The 21,930-nt window shown below is 37.5% G+C and overlaps 2 protein-coding genes and 1 long non-coding RNA gene across 9 annotated transcripts in view; 2 read left to right on the top strand and 1 right to left on the bottom strand.

Annotated features, from left to right (window-relative positions):
• The window catches only part of plx (PTB_TBC1D1_like and TBC domain-containing protein plx), a 94,864-nt gene that overhangs the window by 57,289 nt on the left and 15,645 nt on the right, over window positions 1–21,930 (top strand). Inside the window, exon 1 of one of the 7 annotated variants that reach the window (XM_017610533.1) lies at window positions 3,544–3,691. The exons of the other annotated variants lie outside the window; for them this stretch is intronic. The gene's annotated coding sequence lies outside the window, so the exon portion shown is untranslated. Of the gene's footprint in view, window positions 1–3,543; window positions 3,692–21,930 lie in introns of those variants that run through there. 7 annotated transcript variants of the gene reach the window in all.
• LOC108358976 (uncharacterized) lies at window positions 952–20,082 on the top strand. Its single transcript, XR_001846863.1, has 3 exons — window positions 952–1,680; window positions 10,740–10,750; window positions 20,072–20,082. It is a non-coding gene; the product is annotated as an uncharacterized LOC108358976 (long non-coding RNA).
• On the bottom strand, window positions 9,245–17,100 carry LOC108358971 (uncharacterized). The gene is made up of 2 exons (XM_017610547.1): window positions 16,815–17,100; window positions 9,245–15,463 (listed from the first exon to the last, which is right to left on the bottom strand). Exon 2 carries the CDS (start codon window positions 13,746–13,748, stop codon window positions 9,966–9,968), a length of 3,783 nt encoding a protein of 1,260 aa, XP_017466036.1. The 5' UTR covers window positions 13,749–15,463; window positions 16,815–17,100; the 3' UTR covers window positions 9,245–9,965.

Genomic DNA, 21,930 nt, shown 5'->3' with positions numbered 1-21,930 from the left:
GATGAACTGTGGACAACGAGTGACCAAGGCCACTGGCACAGTTTCAGTCGTCATGTTGGCAATAAGAACAGCCTCCGGCGGCCAGGGTCTGAATCGGTCAATTAACAGTAACGTTGTCAGTTTTTGGCAACTATCGTGAAAAACGAGCATTCTTTCGAAAGACTTATTGAAAGATTTGCTAAATTTGCAGGTCCAACTTCCGGTTTCGCCAGCAATTTAAGTAAACAATTATTTTTTTTCTATTTTATGTCAGTTTTCATATTAAACTCGGATTAAAAAAAAAAAACATTTTACTTAAATTTTTTTGATAAAACTGGCTATAAGCGTTATTATTTAAAAAGTAAATTTAGAAAAACTATATCGTCGATGCTTTTTCAAAACCGCCAATTGCAAAACCGCCTTTCGAGCGAGAAAACTGTTTTTCTTTGAAGGCATTGACTTGATATTTTCTCTAGCTATTATTTTAATAACGAAAACACTTATTTTTCTTTTTAAATCAATAAAACTTAAATTGAAAAGGAAAAAACAAGAAAATAAAAAATAAATTACATTCACTGATTAAAAAAAATATATTTTTGAAACAAAATCAAAAAGTTAAAAGAAAATTAATTTGAAAAATGAAAAAATCTTAATTAAAAAAACAAAAGAATTAAATTTAAAAAAAATTCGGCCACTTTCGGATAAGTAATTAAAAAAAAATATATTTTATATATATAATTATGGAATTAAAACACTTATTTTTCTTTTTAAATCAATAAAACTTAAATTGAAAAGAAAAAAACAAGAAAATAAAAAACCAATTACTTAAATTAATTAAAAAAATATATATATTTTTGAAACGAAATCTAAAAGTTAAAAGAAAAATAAATAAAAAAAAAAAAATATTATTTTTAATTATTCAAAAAATGATATCCAATCAATTAATTGCACGCTGTTTGCCATTGAAATTTTAAGTTAAATACTAAAATTAAATAATTAAGAAAACCACATCAGTTGACCCAGCACTGAACCCATATTAAACTGGGTGCCATTATTAAATTGAATGAAATATTGAACGCTTGTTATTTAATACCATTTATTTGAATACTGTATTGCCATAGTTTGATTATTACATAATTGTAGTGACAGTGTTGCCATCCATAATACACCTTAATATTACATAATTGAAGTGACACTGTTGCCATAATACACCTTAATACCAATAAAGGAAATATTAACATAAGGTTTATATAACTATAATACGATGTTAAAACTTAATAAAAAGGAGGTAATAATGTTATCATCAAATACTTAGTTTCTAGCCGACTTGAGGGCACTGAACTCGATTCCAAAAAGTCGAGTTTTTTTCAGCAACAAGTCGGTTTTTGATTAATGTTAGAGTCAAATTTTCCATCCCTATTATCCTCTTCTAATTTAAGCAAGTGGAGTAAGCGCGTTAGCAAAAAAGCAAAAAAAATTAGTAATTTCTTATTGACTTAACATTTAACACTTTAAAAATTATCTGAATTCCTCATTTCATGCTTTCATTAAAATCAAATGCATCTCTAATGGCATTTCTTTTTCTACAAAAAAAAAAAAAAATGCTGTCTTTTTCATTTCCGTCTCGATAGTATTTGTGCGTAGAGAGCACTGAGAATGCACAATTTTACGGTAGAATAGAAAAGCCTTAAGACTTAAAATGTAAAGAAAATTGAAGTACTTCGTCGTTAAAGCGGAGTAACGTAGTAAATTTCTTAATTTTCTCGAAATGGTCGTCATCTGGGCGAATGGGTAGCGCGGATGATACGCCTTTTGCAGATCAAAGCATTTTGCTGACAATTCGTTTTTTTCCCTCCAGTTGCTAGTGGACGGACGGTTCATACCGTGTTGTAATAAAAACTCGAGTTCTTCTCTCGTTATTCGTAGTTTCACTGGATCGAGTCGTCGTGGATGAGCGTAAAGGCGCCATCCGAATGCTTATATTTTATGCTGCGCTGCAAAAGCGTCTTTCCGATCAGATGACAAACGTGTAATGTCGTGAAACTCTGCCAAGATGTCGGCACAGTTAGCACGATTGCGCCCACCTTTTTTGCATGCTGCACGGCGCTTATGTCCTCGTCAGGCTGTCTGTTATGACGTGTAAGATCTGCTCCTACATAAATATAATCGGTGTTCGTACATCTGCAACAGTGAATATTTATTCAGTCGAAACATCTTCGTAGGCCGAGGTTGAGGCTGAGTTGTGGTTGGCCGAAAGTGGAGATTGTCGTACAATTGGCGGCGTGCGTAGAGCTTCACAGATGATGGTGTGTCCTATTAATGTGGCAGAACGGAGATGTCGGCGCTCGAGTAAGCTTATAATGAAATGGCGGATTTTCGGTCATTGATTATAAGGCATCCGCAGGAGACTTTGCGCCAACGTTCGGTTCCATTCAGTTCGTGCTATGAACACCTCTGCTGGGTTTATAGTTTTTGCAGGGTGGTCTACAATTCTTGCTATTGGATCCGAATTTACGATGGTACCAGCACTCTTCCTGGCTAGCAGATGTACTACTTCTGCGTCGTTCGCGAGCCTGTCGTCGGAATCTGGGTCTAGAACTCTTCCTGTCTGTGTTGCGACCAATATGCACACGATCGAAACGTTGTGCTAGCGCATTGATGGCGCTTTGTAGTTCGCTGTACTCGGTGTTGGTTTGCGATTTTTCTACATGCGCGATTGATGCGGGCCTAACACGGCAACCTTTTTCAACTCCGCTGATGTTCACCTGAAGGCTAATAGTGTCGACGATGGTGTCCGCAATTTTTAAATATTCCTCCGGTGGACCTGAACAAGCGGCTACAGCAGCTTGAGCGTAAACTGGCAGACGTTTTGCCCATAGGTCTTTCAATGCTGACTCGCCCATTGTGCCGCCGACTAGACGCATCATTTCCATAAATAATTGACTAGGCCTTTGATCGCTCGGCTGGGTTTCGTTCAGCATTTGATTTAAGCGTCGCTGCTGGTAGTCGGCGTAGAAGGTGATCAATCGCTGTTTGACGAAATCATATCGACCCTGGTCGGGTACTTCGGATAACGTAGCTAAGAAATCCGGCAGCATGCGTGGACCAAGTGCTGCCATCACCGTATTGAATTTCTGGGTATCGCTGTTGATGCACATTGCGGGAAACCAATAATCGAGACTTAGGAACCATCCTTCGATGTTCCTGCGATCGATCGTGGGTATGTCGATTTTGACACCTACAGCACTGACATCTGCGGCCGTTTCAGTTGCTTTAGTTGCTGGAGTGAAACCGGTGGCTTCAACATTAGCTGTCACTAACGCTGCTTCGTCCGAAGAGTCCTTGGATGCCATATTCGCTGTCGAAAATATGATTGGCGATAGTATCTGAAGTTGTTGGTAGCTGTCGTTGCAAAGAATTTTCTCTAAACAGGGTCACCACTTGTGCGAGATCAGGATGTGTCAGTTTTGGATGTGCAAATCAAAAGACGACTTACTTCTTTCGTTGTCCGTTATTTATTAGAATAATGGAATAATTATAACAAACAAATTTGTACATACATACTTACATGCTTACATGCATGCAATTTTACATGCATTCTTAAGTACGGAAACCAGAATTGCAACCGATTTTTTTTATTTTGCTGCTGTCAAAAATAATAAATCGTGCCAGTATTTACAACATAGGCTATCATCGACACACATATGTGTAGGTATGTATGTTCGTATTTGAACCATTTGTTATTGTGTTCCTGTCTGTTTTTCTTGCACTAATGTTACTACTGTGCGTATTAATAGGTGTGGAAAATTACCAACACTGTACTGTGTATTTTAATTTAACATGAAGCGGCAAAGTGTAAACACTATTGCATGCATACTAATTAGTGGAAACACAAAAAATATATGTACGTACATAACTTGTACGCAGTTACATATGTATGTATGTATGTACTCTGATCGAGTGGACTCCATAACCGGTTAGTTGAAATTTGACTTTGGATTTTGTGCTCTCGTATTTATACGTATGTATGTACATACATACATATGTGTACATTTGTATGTATATGTAAGTATGTAACGTACGCGAAATTCGCTCGCGTTTAACCAAGCTCAAAATGGGAAAGAAACTGCAAGATTTATGTGTATTATAATGATTGAAAGCACTAGTGCCGTGTATTCAACAAAATATTTTAAAAGGATAAACAGTGCAAAGTACAAAGATACAGACGAATAAAAAACGGTTCGGACGCGACAAAAAGTATAGGTTTTTTTTTTTTTTTTTTTTGATTAATGCATGTAAAAATATTAAATCTTCAGCGCTGTTTGCAGAAAAAGTGATTTTCTTTGAATGTTTGTGAACTTTGAATTGTGAGAAATACCCCTCGGCCTATTTTATGAATTATAATGGAGTTACAAACGCGACAGATTTTTCCCAGTGAATCAAATACGGTAGTTGCTCATTTAACAAAATTAAGTGAGTTCTAAGTGCTGTATAATATACATATGTGTTTGGCGAAAAATTCGATATGTGTCCCATATTTGAACGCACATCTAGTAAATATGCATTTTTAAGTTTTTAATAAAATTTAATTTAAAATTTTTATCCTTTAATATCCTTATATATATTGTAACGGTTTAAATTAAACTAAGATTCTTCAAAATGCATTCAAAATTAAAAACCTTGAAGGATAATATTTTTAAAGGACATTTTTGACATGTGCCAAAAATTGAAAACAAAAGTTAAAGTTAATTAATCTTGTTTTAAATTCTTCTTTCAATTGATACCCATATACATATACATAGTTTGTGTAAACTTTTGGAAATATGTATATTATAATTTATGGTCGTTTAGAAAAAATCCTGACTACCCGATAAAAAAACTAAAAACGCAGATTTACTTAATATTATGCTCTTATACTGTAGTAAAGAAATTAAATGAGTAAATTAACAAAACATGCGAACTGCACAAAGCTTATTCTGATATATTTCACTGCAAGTCGGCACACAAACACAAATTTCCGAGTTTTAAGAAGCGAAAATTTTGTAAAATTGGTATTACGTTAAAACTTACAAAAACGACAATTTTCCCTTATGAATTTTCAATTCTTCATTACTGCAGCAACCAAGTGAAAAATGTAAAAAATTGAGACGAGATTTATTTCAAACGTTTTAATAATTTCGGATGTTCGGATAAGATTAAAAGGACCATGGACTTGGTCACGCCGATTTGGTCAGTTTTCCAGATCGTGGTGAATGTAGTCAAACATGTATTGTCAAGATTAGGAATAGATATACATAAATATTTTAATTAATTCCATTATGTGAAAAAGTGACTGTAGGTAAATGCAATAGTCTTTAACTTATCCTGGGAAATCCTTTTGAGGACCCTCCACTTGGACGATGTTGCTTTGAATTCAGCTTGAAGGAAAAAAGTCACTCCCTGGCACACTCCGTAATCCGGTTCTTTCATTTAAAGGTTATTTATACAATTGAAGAGAATTTTTTTTTTTAGAAAAAACTAGAGATCCACTTATTTTTTTCGATATAACTTTGGTAAATGTTACTCGATCGGTTCGTAATAACTACCAAATTGAAGGCGACACTGATTTATGATAATAATATGATGACAATCGTTCAGATTATTAACAAATTATTTTAAAATAAAAAAATGTGGAATAGATTTTTTTTGTCATTTTCCTATATTTGCAATTTTTATATTGTAGTCGTAAACATAAGTAAACTTATTAGTGTTTCTAGAAGTTGTGTTTCAATACTCATTTGCAAAAACAAATTTTTTCCGCGATAATGGAAAATAATGGCTTTTCTATTAGAGTTACCGAAATTGTGCCTAAATTTACAAAATATCGCAAACTTTAGCTGAAATAAAGAAAGGATTCAAAATCTTAATAGAAAAAACTCTTTCTGAGAATGCCGAAGTTGCAGGAATAGAGAGCATACGCGTAAGGTGATTTTAAAAATGTTGCCATCTGTGGACCCTATATATTTATTTTAATATTGATATTTCAGTAAAATGTCATCCATTTTAAAACGTTTCTTACTTACAAATGACTGAAATATATTAATATTTTTAATTGAAGAAATATAGTAGTTTTGCATTCTATATATTTTTCTAACAGTATTTAGTACGCAGACCCAAAAAATAGTATAATACTATATATTATAGTACGGTTGGCAACCCTACCTACTGAGCATACAGAGGAGAATCCCATTATTTGTTAGCTTTCATAAGGTGCAGGCTTCGAATTTCGTCAGGCGCTTCCATAATTCTGTTTTCGAACCATGAAAAAGCATCTGTGAAGTGCAGAAGGAAAGCGTATTGAACGAAAAATTCAATCAAACAAATTTCAGAAAACCGCCGAAAAAATATCCGTTTCACTACAAATTTCTTCACTTGTCTGTATTTACCCTGTGGCGAAAATCTGTAGTTCTGGACTGGTGCACTTCGAGTACATTTAGACCCAGTACTGGTTCGCGATAAATCTTTTTTGCATGCAAAAAACTGGCGAATTTAACATTGTGATATCCTAGGAAGTGTCGATTGCCCCCCGCTGCGTCCCTTCTTCGATAGTTACGAACTAGTCCTAAATTCTATAGTTCCAAACCAGTTCGACAGACGAAAAAAACTATCATGTTTTTTTTCCAATATTTTGGGGATTCCGTTTGTTTGATTTTAAAAAATTTTCAAAGAAATATGTTTTCAATTTGAAATTAAATTTGTTTGAACGTTTGTAAGAAATGTACGTTTACATACCTTTGGCTGTTGCTGACCGTGCAGAGGTGCTCGCTGTTAGTTAGTTAGATTCCTGACCGTTTTGTATTACCAAACTGTGAAAAAGCATCTGCGAAGTGCAGAATGAAAGCGTATTTGAACGAAAAAGGCGCAAACTCATATCTATGTAAAGTAAATAAGCCACTAGTTCACAGTTTCCCTGCAGGGTACATACACTTAAGTTGGAAAGTGCATCGTCGAAGTATCCTAAAATATAAATAATCGGTAAACGAACAAAAATTCGCATTTCTTCAACTGGTTTTTCCTTTTCAAGACCCATTTTCGGTAGTTAGCAAATGGTTAATATCTTGATACGTAATGGACCGATTAGTATAAAATTTTAGTACATAAATGACAAAATATATCGAGACCTAACCGCCAAAATAACGTAAGCGAGATTTTTTTCAAAATTTTATTTTTGATGCAGAAATATTCCTCGGGCATCTAGATGTATTTCTGCATCGAAAAGAAAATTTTGAAAAAAATGGCGCTTACGTTATTTTGGCGGCTAGGGCTCGATATATGTAGCCATCGTTTGGCATTATGGAGTTTGGCGTAGCCCTTAGCATTTATTTCGATTATATAACATATTCAACTCATCGAGCTGGGTAAAAATGTATTACTTGCCTAGTGATGAATTCGTCCCTTGATATGGTGGTTTCTGAAAGCTATTTATATTCGAAATTGCATGAGAATTGGAAAACAGGATCCTATAAAGCTTATCCAGAGAAAAAGCGTACGTACAAAATTTTAATCAAATCTTATCATGTATACGATTTTTGGTATAGATCGGTCCCTGGTCCACTTCGCGGAAAAAAGGACCCTATATGCTAATCGAGGCAAAAAGCTACCTACATAGAAAATTTTAAGCAAATAGGACCATAAATACAATTTTTTTCGAATAGATAGGTCTCTGGTCCACGTGTTGGAAACAAGGATCCTATACGCTAACCTTGGTAAAAAGCTACCTACATACCAAATTTTAAGCAAATCGGACCATAATAAGATTTTTTTTTAATAGATCGGTCCTTGGTCCACTTACCGGAAAAAGTAATTTTTTTTGCCTAAAACGTGGGGGTTGCTGAAAGCTATTTACATACAAAATTTCATGAAAATCGGACCAACCGTTCGTGAGATTACCTGTTACAAAAAAAAAGGACCTTTCTTTATAAATAAATAATTAAAGATGTATGGAAACTAAAAAAAAATTGTTATTTTCGTCAAATATTTACTAAATGATTATGAAACTTTACCCCCACCTATGCCAGATTTTTAGTAGCTTTTTGGAAAAGTTACTTTGCCATACTTATCACTTAAGAAGGATTTTAGCAAAAGTTTGTTGATTTTAGTTAAAAAAATAGATCATTTATTTCAAAGCCATTTTAATTTATTTTGAAGATAAATCTAATATGTGGAAAGTGAAGTAAAACGAAGTAAAATGAATTGACGAAGTGAAGGCTTCCAAAGTGCAGTGAAAAATTTTAATTGAAATGACAGCGGCTGCACTGCTTTCGAAAATTTTTATGCATCGCACATAAATTTCAGAAATTTTTCTTCTTTTTTTTTCTTTTGAATCAGTTCAATTACATATTTATACAGGTATATAGGCTGCATTTGTACAACTAAATGTTACTAAACGTTCAGCTTGATAATTTCTTATTAAACTATAAATTTTCAATTAAAATAACACGCGAGACAAAACTGACCAAATTATATGGCATTTATTGTTTCACTGTCAAAAATTTAATATACTTTATACGTTTTTTTTTTGTGTTTCAACGATTTATTTTAAGAACTACATCATAGCTAATTGATATTTAAAAATAAAAATAAAACTTAGGAAAACAAATTGGCCAAAGTGCTTTTGAGCAACTGTGAACAATTTCAATGGCCTTTGTACAAACAGAGGCGTACGGCTAAATAAGATCAACAAGCAAAAAATTTCATTATGGTGATTTCGGTTCTATTAAAAAACGTCGCCTTTTAATTGCCCCTTTCACTTTTCGTGTTGGATTCCAAGTTAAAGGCAAAGGCTGAGAAAATCTTGGGTACGTTTCTTAAAATGTCACACTCTTGTAAGGCAAAAAACGGCACATTCTCTGCCCTTTAAAGCTTTGTCAGGGGAGATAGTTGCCCTGAAAGCCAGGTGGATGTTTAAAACGGCAATAATATAAAATACGTAAGCTAGACAACGAGAAGAAGGCAAAAACATGCCCTTTCACAGGGTTGAGTGTAACATCGAACACATTTCGCACCGGGAAAGGGCAACATTTTTTTGGAAGAAACGAAATCACCATTAGATTTTAGAAAAATTTTCAACAACTGCTAATATTTTTAAGTAAAAATACTTCGCTAATAATAATAATAATAATAATAATCGACTGGCGCCTGCACATATGTTAGTGTTTGGCCGAGCTTCTCCTCCGATTTGTGGCGTGCACCTTGATGTTGTCCCTCCCGGATCTACAGTTTTACGCCGACTCCGAACGGCGCTTCTATTTTTATGCGAAGCTGTTTTTCGTGGCAGAAATACACTCGGAGGTTTGCCATTGCCTGCTGAGGGCGACTGCTGTTAAGAAAAAACCCCCCTACACCCCAGCGGCTGCCTAAGCCAAAGAAAAATTAATCGTTTCAATGTTTTTGTACAACCCATAGGATCAAATGAAAATTTATTTTCTACAAAATGAGAGAAAAATCTTCCATGACCGTCACAGCCCAGCCCCTCTTCGTTATTATGAATTTCATTTTCTCTAGTCTTTCAATAAATACTTGAGTGTAATTAAAACGCCGGTGTTGATTCTATTATGTTGCCCGCAGCTGTATATATAAATAACTTTTTGCTGTATGCACTTACAGATTCTTCTTTAATGTCTTTCGCGTTGAGCACAAAGTACACGGCTGAACATCATCCTACGGATGTGTGATCAGTGACCAACGCTCATCATCATCATCACCGCAACGACGTCATAGCAGATTGCTCATACGCCAAGTGGGGCAGGAGGAAAGTGGTGATGAAAAAGCTTGCCAATAAATTAGAAGACATTATTTATATTCAATGTTGAGCATTTTCTTCCATATAACGATTTTGACGTAGTGGTCCCTTTCAAATAAAACACAGTTCGCATAGAATATATTAAGGTTTTATTGTCTTAAACTTCGCCGCTCTCGGCTTACCACAACCGTCTCGTTAACTACGGTTAACTCCCTACCACTTCACTCGCTTCACAACACCCTCCGGCCTTTAGACTCGATGCTGCTCGAGGCTCAATAGGTTCCACTGGTAAAACACATAGTTTTTGTACTGGGCGATTAATAGAACTGCTACCAGTCCAAAGAGTAACATTACTGACTTGCCCGTCGCTGCCAGGATGTAATGCCGTCACTCGCGCCATTTTCCACAAAGTCGGTGGTGTAGCTTCGTTTTTTACGACTACTAAGTCGCCCACTTTTAGGTTTCGTCTTACTTCCCGCCATTTGGGACGCTGTTGGAGTTCATGTAGATAGCTATTGCTCCACAATTTCCAAAATCTTTGCGTGATTAGCTGCCGAGACTCCCAATAGTCGAGGCGATTCTCCGACCATTCTGCTACTGGTACTTGCTCGCCTAGAGCTGGTACCAAGGATTCTCCAATTAATAAATGACCGGGTGTTAGAGGATTCAAGTCTCGAGGATCCGCACTTTGGGCACATAATGGACGAGAGTTGAGGATAGCCCCAAATTCTGCCAACAATGTCTGCACAGCTTCGATGGTTAATAAGCGAGCTCCCATCACCCGGCGTAGATGGTGCTTAGCAGCCTTTACGGCCGCCTCCCAAAGACCACCTTGGTGCGGTTCAGAAGGAGTGATGAAATGCCACTCGGTTTGACGCGCTGCCAGTTGTTCAAAGAGGTCAGATTTCTGCCAAGTCTGCAACATCCGACTTAGATCTCGCTCTGCCCCTACAAAATTGGTGCCGTTATCGCTCCATAGGTGTAGACAATGTCCATAGCGCGAAGTAAAGCGAATAAAAGCCATAATAAAGGCCTTGGTAGACAAATCCGGTACAAATTCCAAGTGTACCGCTTTCGATACCATACACACGAATATCGCGATATACCCCTTTATGACGACATTACCCCTTCGACGATCGGGACGCACTTGTATGGGTCCTGCGTAATCGATTCCCGCATGCACAAACGGACGTGCTGGACATACTCGGCAAGCCGGAAGATTTGCCATTATCTGCTCGCTCATTTTGGATCTCAGCCTTTCGCACCTTACGCATCCCTTGATCAGGGATCTCGCTAAAGTCCGCACGCCGATAATCCAATAGGTTTGCCTCAATGTCGCGATTAGCTGCTGTGCCCCGCAATGCAAAAGTTTCAAATGTGTCATTCGTGCAATCAACCAGGCCAATCTCCCCTTGCCTGGTAATATCGCTGGGTTACATTGGGTGTCAGGCAAGTCCGCTTCTTTGAGTCGTCCATTCATACGCAGTATTCCATCTTGAATAAACGGTGCTAGTATTCCAATCGCATTCGATAATTTAGAACCCTCTAGAGTTTTCTTGTTCTGGGCACAGTGCTGTAACGTTCGGATGTCGTCCGCATAATAGTCGCCTTGCTCTTGCCGCATCCAGAATGCCAATGAATATTCGAGCTCCTTAACGCTTAAATAGAGTTTCTGCCTCTCTGTCATTGGTGATCGACAATTCTGTGCGAATCTAAGTACCCAAGCCGTTACTCTTATTAATCGATTGATTGATGAATAACGCTCCAATAATGACATTTGTTTAATAGATATAATGCTGACCCTGGCGACGAATTGATTATCTGCCTTTTCAGTATGGATTCTTTCACGGCGGCATTCCTTCTTCGCCTCTGTTTCAACCTTTTCCGACACCCCTTCTGGCGGTTTCGGCCACATGGCGCTTGGCAGTCGGAGGAAAACAGGCCCTTGCCACCATAGTCGGGAAGACATTAACTCAACCATCGACATTCCTCTAGAAATAAAGTCAGCTGGATTCTTTTCAGTGGGCACATACCTCCACTCGCAGTTGGTTGTATTGATATTGATTTGTCGCACGCGATTCGCTACAAATTGTTTGAGACTACTCTTATCCCGTCGCAACCAGCAGAGTACTACCATAGAGTCGGACCAACACGTCATCGAACCGATCTTTATGCGATGTTGAGTTTCGCAAACCATCACCACCCGTTGCATTAGTTCGCTGAGTAACGTTGCGGCTCGCAGTTCGAGACGTGGTATGGTTTCCGCTCGTAGAGGCGCGACTCTAGATTTGGTTAACAGCACATTGGATTTGACGCCCTCTTCGGCATGCATTACCACGTACACGGCCGCTCCGAAGGCCTGCGTTGATGCATCGGAAAATCCATGCAAAGTCATATTTAATCGTCGAGAGTAGCCTATCCATCGCGGTATACGAAGGTTATCAAAGTGTGGAATTTGGGAGAAAATACTCTGCCATGCCACCTTCAAAGGCTCTGGTAACATAGCATCCCACCCTTGCTTTTCCTTCCAAATTTTTTGAATTAATATTTTTGCATTTATTATAAAAGGTGCTGCTAGCCCATCAGGATCATAAATTCGTGCCGTTATATTTAAAACTGATCGCTTAGTCCAACAAGCAGAGTCCGCATCCGGTAACGATTGCACTGCGAAGGCAAACTCATCCGTTGAGGGAATCCATTTGAGACCAAGTACCGATGCTTCCATATGGGTATTCAACCAAACATCGTCTCCGGCTAATTGTGTAGCGATAGAGCGGTGAATATAGTTCGAATTTGATCGAAACTTGGTTAGTTCAAAGCCCCCTGCTTTCAAAAGCTTCTGCATTTGTTGGCATAATAGTAAGAGTTCCTCCTCCGTGTCTGCGCCGACCAGACAATCATCCATATAAAAATTATCCAAGACGGCTCTAGCTCCCAGAGGCCACCTAGATGCATTGTCTCTGGCACACTGTTGCATTGCTCGCACTGCACAAAAGGGAGCTGATGCCATCCCAAACGTCACTCCAGTGAGCCAATATTCTGTTATTTTTCCTGAATGGTCCCTCCAAAATATGCGTTGCAGGTCCCAATGCTGATTTGCTATCTTCACCTGAGGAAACATCTGCTTGATGTCTGCTGAGACACCATACGCATTCAATCGAAATCCCCAAAGAAGATCAATCAAATCTGGTTGTAACTTCGGTCCGATCATTTGGACATCATTCAGCGATACTCCGGTATCAGTCAAACAAGACGCATCAAAGACTACACGAAATTTTGTCGTTATCGCATGGTGGGGAATATAATAAGATTTTCCTGCATCCGGCCTAGTTGCTGGACGTAGCCAGTCTTTCGCTACGTATTCATTAATGAACGTGAAATATTTCTCCTTTAACTCCGCATCTCGTCTGAAACGTTTTTCCAATCGTAAGAATCGTTGCAGCGCTATCGCCCGATTGGAACCGATACTACCCCAATGGGACCGCAGAGGAATTTGTAAAATATAACGCCCTGCATGTGAGTCAAACTTGTGCGTTTTTAAAAAATGATCTTCGCACGCTTGTTGCTCTGCTGTCCAACTTGACTCGTCGCCCGTTAAGCTCTCAGATTCAAAGAACCCTCGTAACAGTTGGTCAAGATGAGAATCGCCTTCAGCTTGGTTCATGTCCTTTGCGATGTTGGCCGTGACCAGGTTAGCATTAGTTGGGACCTCGCCAAAAAGCAACCAGCCTAAGCGCGTCTCTTGTGCAACGAAGCTCGAAGATAATCTCCGCATATTATCTTGCATCAGTGTAGCCCATACACCAACGCCTAATAGCATTTGAACTTTCGCTGGTTGATCAAATGTTGGATCCGCTAAATGTGTCGATATATCACTTGGCAAATCTTGCCTTTGTAAACGTCTTTGGGGCAGTAACATTTCTCCCAATACCGATGGTACTACTAGACATGTAATGAGCGTCCGGAGATCGTCATTGTAAAGTGACATCAAATGGCCGGTGATTGATTTGTCACAGATATGAGATCCCGCCTTAATAGCAGATGATACACCAATCCTGATTCGGCGTGTAGAAATTTGGTTATCCTTCACAAAATGTTTGCTGACCAAGTTCACCTGTGCGCCCGTATCGCATATTGCGCGTACTCTCACTGTCGTTCCACAACGGGTTAGAAAGCGCACCTGCGCTGTAGCCAATAAATTGGCATAAAAATCAATAGCTCCGCCCTGTGTTATGGTAGATTTTATATGCTCGGATGTTTGTGGCGAAGCAACGCTGCTGAAACCCCCGAGGCCGGTTTCCTTTTTATTGGCTAATTGCTATTGCTCCTTCCTCGGTACGACCTTAGCTACTGTTGCTAGCGTCGTGACGCGAGAAGCCTCATCTCTGGAACTCATAGCTGATAGTTTTGGGCATATTATGCTGTTGTGAGGTGACCTTGCGCACCGGGGGCAACGGCTTGACAAACAGTTTCGGGCAGTATGGCCTCTCCTCAAACAATTCTGACATAGCCCCAGCTCGAAAATCCGTTTGATTTTGTCCTCCCGGCTCATACGTCCAGTCCCAGGGCACCGGTGGAAGGCGTGATCTCCTGAACAATTAAGGCAGGGATTATAGTTGGACACTGACGAAGCGTTCAACCTCATGCGCTGATTAATCAGCGGATTGATGACACGCTTTTCGCTATGATTAGCCAAAGGTTGTATTCCCTGACTCAACAGCCCGCTGCTCCGACGTTCAAGCCATGCAAAGAAATCCTTTTGCAAATTGGGGATACGGTCTGTGGGTCGTACCATCTCCCACTGTCTACGGGATATGCTGTCTAAACGAGATTCCAGAAAATTTAAAATGAGTAAATCTCGTTGCTCCTCGGCTCCTAATTGTCTTGAAATCATACGCATACTGTTGCGCGTAACGTCAAGCATATTTCTAATTAACGAATGGGTAGCCCTCGACCAACTAGGCAGACCGTAAATAGCGGAGAAGTGTGCCGCTTGACATAGATATTCGTTATCGAATGCTACACACAATGTCTTCCATGCCTCGGCAAAGCTTTTTTCTAGCTGCGGCCAGTATCCCATTGCCCTGGCCGCATCCTCCTTAACACAGCTTTGCAACCGCCGAAGTCGTTGCAAGTTCGTGATGTGTGGATTTCGAATCACTTCGGCTGTAAATATGTCCCTAAACTGAATCCACTCCCGATGATTTCCGCGAAATATCGGGAGCCGATCTGCCAAAGGCAATTCTGCAAAACGTAACTGCAGTGCCCGATTATTGGCATGAGTGCATGTGGCAGTAGATGAGATTGGTTCTAATGCCTTTATCTGCTGACTTAACCCCGCCCGAACTCTCACGTAGACATCCTCAACCCTGAGTTGACGTGTGATATCATCCGCCTGTTGCAATTCATTTCGCGATGTTTGTTGCAACTCTTGAGATTTTAATTCAAATTTCCCCCAGGCCGTAGTCAAAATATCGAGGCGAGCCTTCATGATCTCAATAGTCGCATCTTCAAATGTCGCCGACGCCAACCAGTCCGACTGGCGCTGAATTTGAGATACCGTAAAATCTATATCCGCCCGAATACTGATATCGCCTTCGACTCTTTGAGGTGCAGCCCTTTCCATGCTAGCAATGCTCTCAATAGGTACCTCCGCGCTTGTTGCTTGCCTCTCTACTTGCGTTGCGGTCCTTTGCTCATCCCCTGCAAATACAGAAGAAAAATCACAGCTCTTAAAATAGATATTACAACTCTGGTACGCTTCCCAGACAGCAGGAATACTTTTATTATTCTCCACAAGTCGCCAGGCAACAGAAAAGTGCCTTTAAACCTCGCTTGATAAGTCGCTGATCCAACCCTAATGCAGTTTCCCTGATAGTAAACAGCATCCGCTAGATGTTCTTAAAGTCGCTGTAATATATTACAATGAAACCTCCCTTGGACGGACAGTCACCGTCACCGTCAGTCATTTTTTGTCCGCCCAAGACAGGTGTCCGCTCAATGGAAGGTAAGCTTATTTTAGAACTTTTTAATGTTTTAATTAATTGAATAGTCACTATTTCTTATTTGAATAAAAGATATTGATATTACATCGTTCAAACAAAAATGTGCATGTATTTTTACAAAAGTGCATATTTCATTTATGTATGTGCGTAAGTACATATTAAGTAATAACAAAATAAAAATAAATATTACATTTCAGTCCATAAACTACAAAAAACCATAGATTCATTACATAAAAAACTGGGAAATTGTCGATTGACGTAAGTTTTATTTTAAATTTTTTTCAGTGTCAGTACCTTTTTCATCAATAGTTTTCATGTTTTTATCCCCCTTTTCCTTTTAGTAGTCCGCCTATGAGGAGTTCGCGTCCGCTCAACGGAGGTTTTTGTTTGATTTGTTATGAAAATAAATCTTAATGTCCGTTGATAAGAGGTTCGCGTCCGCTCAATAGAGGTTTTTGTGTCAATTTTATGCAAAATAACTGTCCGCGTCCGGCCAAGAGAGTGTCCGCTTAAGAGAGAGTAATTTGTTCCGAAATTTATACTTAAAACTTGGTATAGGAAAAAATGTCCGCCCAAGGGAGATGTCCGTCTAATAGAGGTGCCCGTTAGGAGAGGTTTCACTGTATATTAATTTATTCATAAAGACGCCTTAAGTCGCAGGAGTTTCGCCGGGGAAACTTTCTTACATGCTTCATAAAACCACACTAGGCCGCAAAAATATCCCCACATTATCCACGAAGTCGCCGATATATTTGTTCAAATGGATTTGCTTCACCTTTAATGAAAGTGTCTAAAACCGCATATATTTCCCCAAATAACACATAAAGTCGCTGTTTCTTTTGAATCCCATTATAAATACTGCAACGTCCGTAATGAAGGCGAATAAAACGCAGAAATTTAACCATATCAGGCACCAAGGTGTTGTTTGGCCTAAACCAATGCTTATATGAACGTAAATACGCAGATACATATATTTAAAAACACCTTTGATAATCTGCTTAATAATGGCGCCCTTCATTTCAGATATTTAACGCAATCGCAACTCGTACCTTTGACAACATTCCTTGCTTTAGCTAAATTTTCCACGGTGCGCTTCTTTCTTCCTCCCTCAGGATGCGACGCTGCAGACCTTTTGCTCGCCTTGGACGCTGGCTTCTTACTGCCTTCTTTTCTCAACCGCGGCATTCTTATCTACTACTATAACTAAATAATATTAGTTAGTTTTTATAGCAATTATTGCGTGTTAAAACAAGCGAACTAACTACGAACGATCAACCTAAATTCCGAAATCAATTCGATGTCTTCCCTCAGATGTACAAGCGGAATAAAAATAAATTTCGGTTTGCACAATGCAGCGATATAATCTGCGTATATGTACATATATTGAAACACAACGAGTACGAAAATTATAACGTAGTATCTCATTTCCAATTTCATTCGCCTATGCGAAAAGCTCAACTCTCAAATGTATGCATATATGTATGTATGTATGTACAGATATATTTATGCTCGCATAAGTTTATTTCTCTTTCTTCTTTGTCATGCCGAACACCGACTCTGCATCAGCGTTACCGTTTTGATACAATTGTATCTTTTTTTTTGATACTTTATTTTCTAAATTTTAAGATTTGATACTTTGATACTTTTTTGTTCACAAATGCCCCATTTTGATACTTTTGGTTGGCAGAAATGAATTTTTGAAAATTATCAATAATATTAGTACACCTTTTCCAACAGTATTTCAGCAAAAACACAAATGTATTTCAGAAAGGGCCAAATGAATTTCAGAAAAACTCAAATGTATTTCAGAAAATTGCAAATGTATTTCAGAAAAGCTCAAATGTATTTCAGAAAAGGCCAAATGTATTTCAGAAAAAGCCAAATGAAATTCAGAAAAACACAATTGTATTTCAGAAAAGTTCAAATGATTTTCAGAAAAACACAAATGTATTTCAGAAAAGGGCAAATGTATTTCAAAAAAGCACAAATGTATTTCAGAAAAAATATTCTTAGAATACAGTTATTATTTTCTTAAAGGCAAATATCGTTTGCAATTTTTATCTATCAATATTCTTAGATACATTTATAGGATTTGAATTAAACAAAGATTCTTGAAAATCCATTCAAAAGTAAAAATCCTGAAGGATAATTTTTTTAAAGGATATTTTTGACATTTTCCAAAGAATAATTGACAACAAAAGTTATGATTAATCTTGTTTTGACTTTTTCTTTAAATTGATACCCATATATCCATATTTTGTGTAAACTTTTGGAAATATAGCTTATGGTCCTTTGGAAGAAAATCCTGACTTCAGAATCGTTATAATTTGGCTCTGAAAGGGTCTAAAGACTGTTATCTTGGCTCAAATTAAAGGTCGTAAATTACATTAAAACGCACTTGTTCTTCGAGGGATATAAAGTTTTATGAAGGATGCACAGCTGCATGTTAATAATAAAATGCAATAAATAAAAAAAAATTCGAATTTTGAACAGTGGAATCGTGTAGCTCGTCTCAAAATCTATAATATTAGTATAATGAAAAATAATTTTTTTTTTTTTTTGGAATAAAGCGGGGGGATTTTGAATATTTTTTTCGAAGAACACTATTTTTTCCAATTTGTTTTTTAAGGTCAAGGAGTAATTGTGGCTCAAGGGCAATATTTTTCTGTGAAAGGCAATTACATGCGGTTTCAAAACCATTTTATTTCATATCAAAATGTTGCTTCTTTCGAAAGTGCTACGATTAATTCGCATGGCGTGTTAAAAAAGCACACTGTTCATTTATAAACAACTAGCAGATCCGGCGAATTTCGTCCCGCCCAAAATTAGATTTTTAATTTAACCATTTTGTTCCAACATTTTCTCCAACAGTCCACGTTTACGATTTCCATTAGCACATTCATCGGCTAAGATTATGGTTTGGTGGTCGTTTGCCGCCTTAAATAACCTAACGAAAGTGTTATGTCTATGAAGAAGTTCCCTGGGGGCAACAATGATCCGGATCTATAGTGAAACTGCTCTAGAAACTTTATCTTATAGTTGGTAGCAATTTCAAAATGGATGCGTATCCTTCTTCAACAGAAATACAATATACATACATAGACTGAGATGAATAACCTTAAAAGCCAGTTTCACGAAAGCAATTTAAGTGAAGGGTATTTTTTTCTGTCGGGTTCTATATTAATTTCAATTAAAAAAATAAAAATTTCATTAAATTGCTTTTATGAAACTGGCTTTTAAGGTATTTCGACAGGTGGTGATTTGAGATTTACCACTGCACAACTCCACCCTGGTGTGTCCGAATGAAGCTTTAACGCATAATAATATTGGCAAATCACATCCATTGGGCCAATCGAAACACACGAGAGTTCGATAAACTCAATGGTGCAACAGGTCGATTTAGTCTGACATTCACGGCACCTTTTCTCTTTTGTCGATTTTTAGTAATTAATAACCGACCTCAGCATCACCTCACAGCTCTTTTTTGCAATTGGACTGCCTTTACCGTTTGCAATACATGTTTTGAATATTCGCTAAATCGGATCATAAAAAAAGATTTTTAGTAATAAATCAACTCCAGCGCCAACTGGCGGGTTAAATTGTGAAACTAAACTATCCAGAGACCCACTCAAACACACACAAAACTTTGTTGAAATCCCTCCAGCCATTTAGGATTTCACTCACAAACATACCTACAGAAGAATTATATACACATTCAAGGATAAGTAAAAGTCAGTACGTTTGTGCTTTGCCATGCTCTCTTTTCAAAGAGCCCATTTTTCTCCATGAATATGGAATTGATTTCATATATCCCCATACGAAGTTCCAGTACTCTACCATAAACACTTCCAGAGATACTTATTATGAAAAATTCGGTTTATATGGGAGGAGCCACGCTACCTTTTCAAATAGTCCGAATTTTTCTTCATGAGTATGTGATTGATTTCATATATCTCCATACCCAGTTCCAGTGCTGTACCATGGACACTTCCAGAGAAATGCAGTATGAAAAATTCGTATTGGATCGGAGGGCCCACGCGCTTTTACAATAGCTCAAATTTTTCTCAAGAGTATGCGATTGATTTCATATATGTACATAGTACCTCCATACCAAGTTCCAGTACTCTACCATGAACATTTCCAGAGATATACAGTGTGAAAAATTCGGTTGTATATGAGGTGCCACGCCCTTTTCCAATAATTCCAATTTTTCTCTATGAATATGTGATTGATTTCATATATTTTCGTACTAAGTTCAAAACCATGAACGCTTCCACAAATATGAAATATTCGGGTTGTATGGGAGGTAATACGCCCCCTTTTCCTGTAGCTCAGCAGAGGACCATCGATATGTGAATTCATATATTTCGATAATGAAATAAATTGGGAGCGTAAATACGATTTTTAGTTACATATACATATGTAACTTAATTTCAGCGCCACCTGGCCGCAAATTTTTTTCGAAAGAATTCTTTTTCCTGTTATCAATACATATCTCGAATATGAGACGAATCGGACCATAAACACGATTTTTAGTAATAACTCGACTCCAACGCCACCTGGCGGCTCTTTTTTTTGCAATGGTATTTTTTTTGCTGTTGTCAATACATGTCTCAAAAATGAGGCGAATCGGACCAAAAATAAGGGTTTTACTAATAACTCGACTCCAGCGCCACCTAGCGGTTGTTTTAATAGTTATTCTGCTATTCGGAAGGTAGGTAAATTCAAAAAATAAATATCATAAAAATCGGTCCAGCTGTTCTTGAGTTATAAATGGTATAACTAACACGACTTTGTTATATACGTATATATATATATATATATATAGATATATAATCTAATAAAATATAAATCTATCGTACTTGGGCGTACAGAATTTTTTATTCTTATTTTCCGCATCCCAAAAAATCGAGCTCACGATCCGCCACTGTCTAAAGATACTTTAGACGTTTTTTCAAAATGCCACAGATTTATTTTCACTGTGCAAGAGCCTAGATTCTAGACAGTATAATGCACTGAGTACGTCATGTAAAATTTAATTAAAAACATGAGCGCATACTTGGTTCATGAAAAAATACATATGTTATTAAATTAAAAAAAAAAAAAGTTTACTATGCAGTTTGTTTTTAAGGAAATAATTGCATACAATCAGTTAAAACACCTGACCCTTGCGGTTAAGAAAATACAACTATATACATATGTACATACACATATTTTGTTTAAATATAAATGTACATATGTACATACATGTATACATACAGACTAGGGATGTTGCGAATGTGGAATTTTAGACATCCGAATGCATCATAAAATATACTTTTGCAAAAAGTTCTGCCGAAAGATAGCGCTGGAGTCGAGATATTAAAGAATCCGTCTTTATCGTACTACCTGGGTTAACGGGTATTTTTTGGATAAGAAGTGCTTCAGCAAAAAACGTACCCAAAAAGTAAATGGCGCTGGAATCAAGATATTTAGATACCGCTCTACAAAGTTTACTTTTTAGATGACTTAATAAAGCCCCATCCTTTAAGTATGAATACAAACAAACGCAGAATTGTCCTAGACACATCAACGGGCCATGAGTATATCAAGAAAAAGTGGAACGAATTAAAAATAACACAATATGAACATAAATGAGACCCCGTTTGAGCGGGAAAACTCTTTCTTCCTGTGGAACAGCAAGATTTAACCTTTCAACCGAAGCCGAATAGTGTTTACATTACAAACCCCTTTTGCATTTCAAATCTATTTTTGTATCGGTCAACGCAAAAGTTCTTATCAGGCGTCGCCAAGCAAGCCAGGCATTTGCTAGTGTAACATAAAAAGTAAATCACGAAAATTTGGTTTAAAATTACAGTGCACACTTTTTTTCTTTTATGTCTAGGAGTTTTTTAAAGATTGGTCCAAAAAAATAATAATAATAAAGAAAGAAACCAGGGCAAGGTATTTAAAGCACAAAAAAAAACAAAAAAATATTATTAAAAGACTATGTTCTATTTGACGTACGTCAAAGGTCTAGCAAAAGTGGGAACTTGTATGACTGCCCATTGATAGCTCGGTTATATAGCTTAAGAAATAATATGTTTAAAGACATTTTTATCGAAGTTGATAAATATGACATTTGACCAGTTTTGTTACACAAATACTCCCAATTGTCATTTGTGC

Source organism: Rhagoletis zephyria, unplaced genomic scaffold (genome assembly GCF_001687245.7).
Source record: "Rhagoletis zephyria isolate East Lansing unplaced genomic scaffold, Rhagoletis_zephyria_1.1 Rzeph_scaffold_00012, whole genome shotgun sequence".
NCBI classification, from domain to species: domain Eukaryota; kingdom Metazoa; phylum Arthropoda; class Insecta; order Diptera; family Tephritidae; genus Rhagoletis; species Rhagoletis zephyria.
Note: the sequence above shows the minus strand (reverse complement) of the source record. Positions and strands in the feature narration are given on the sequence as shown.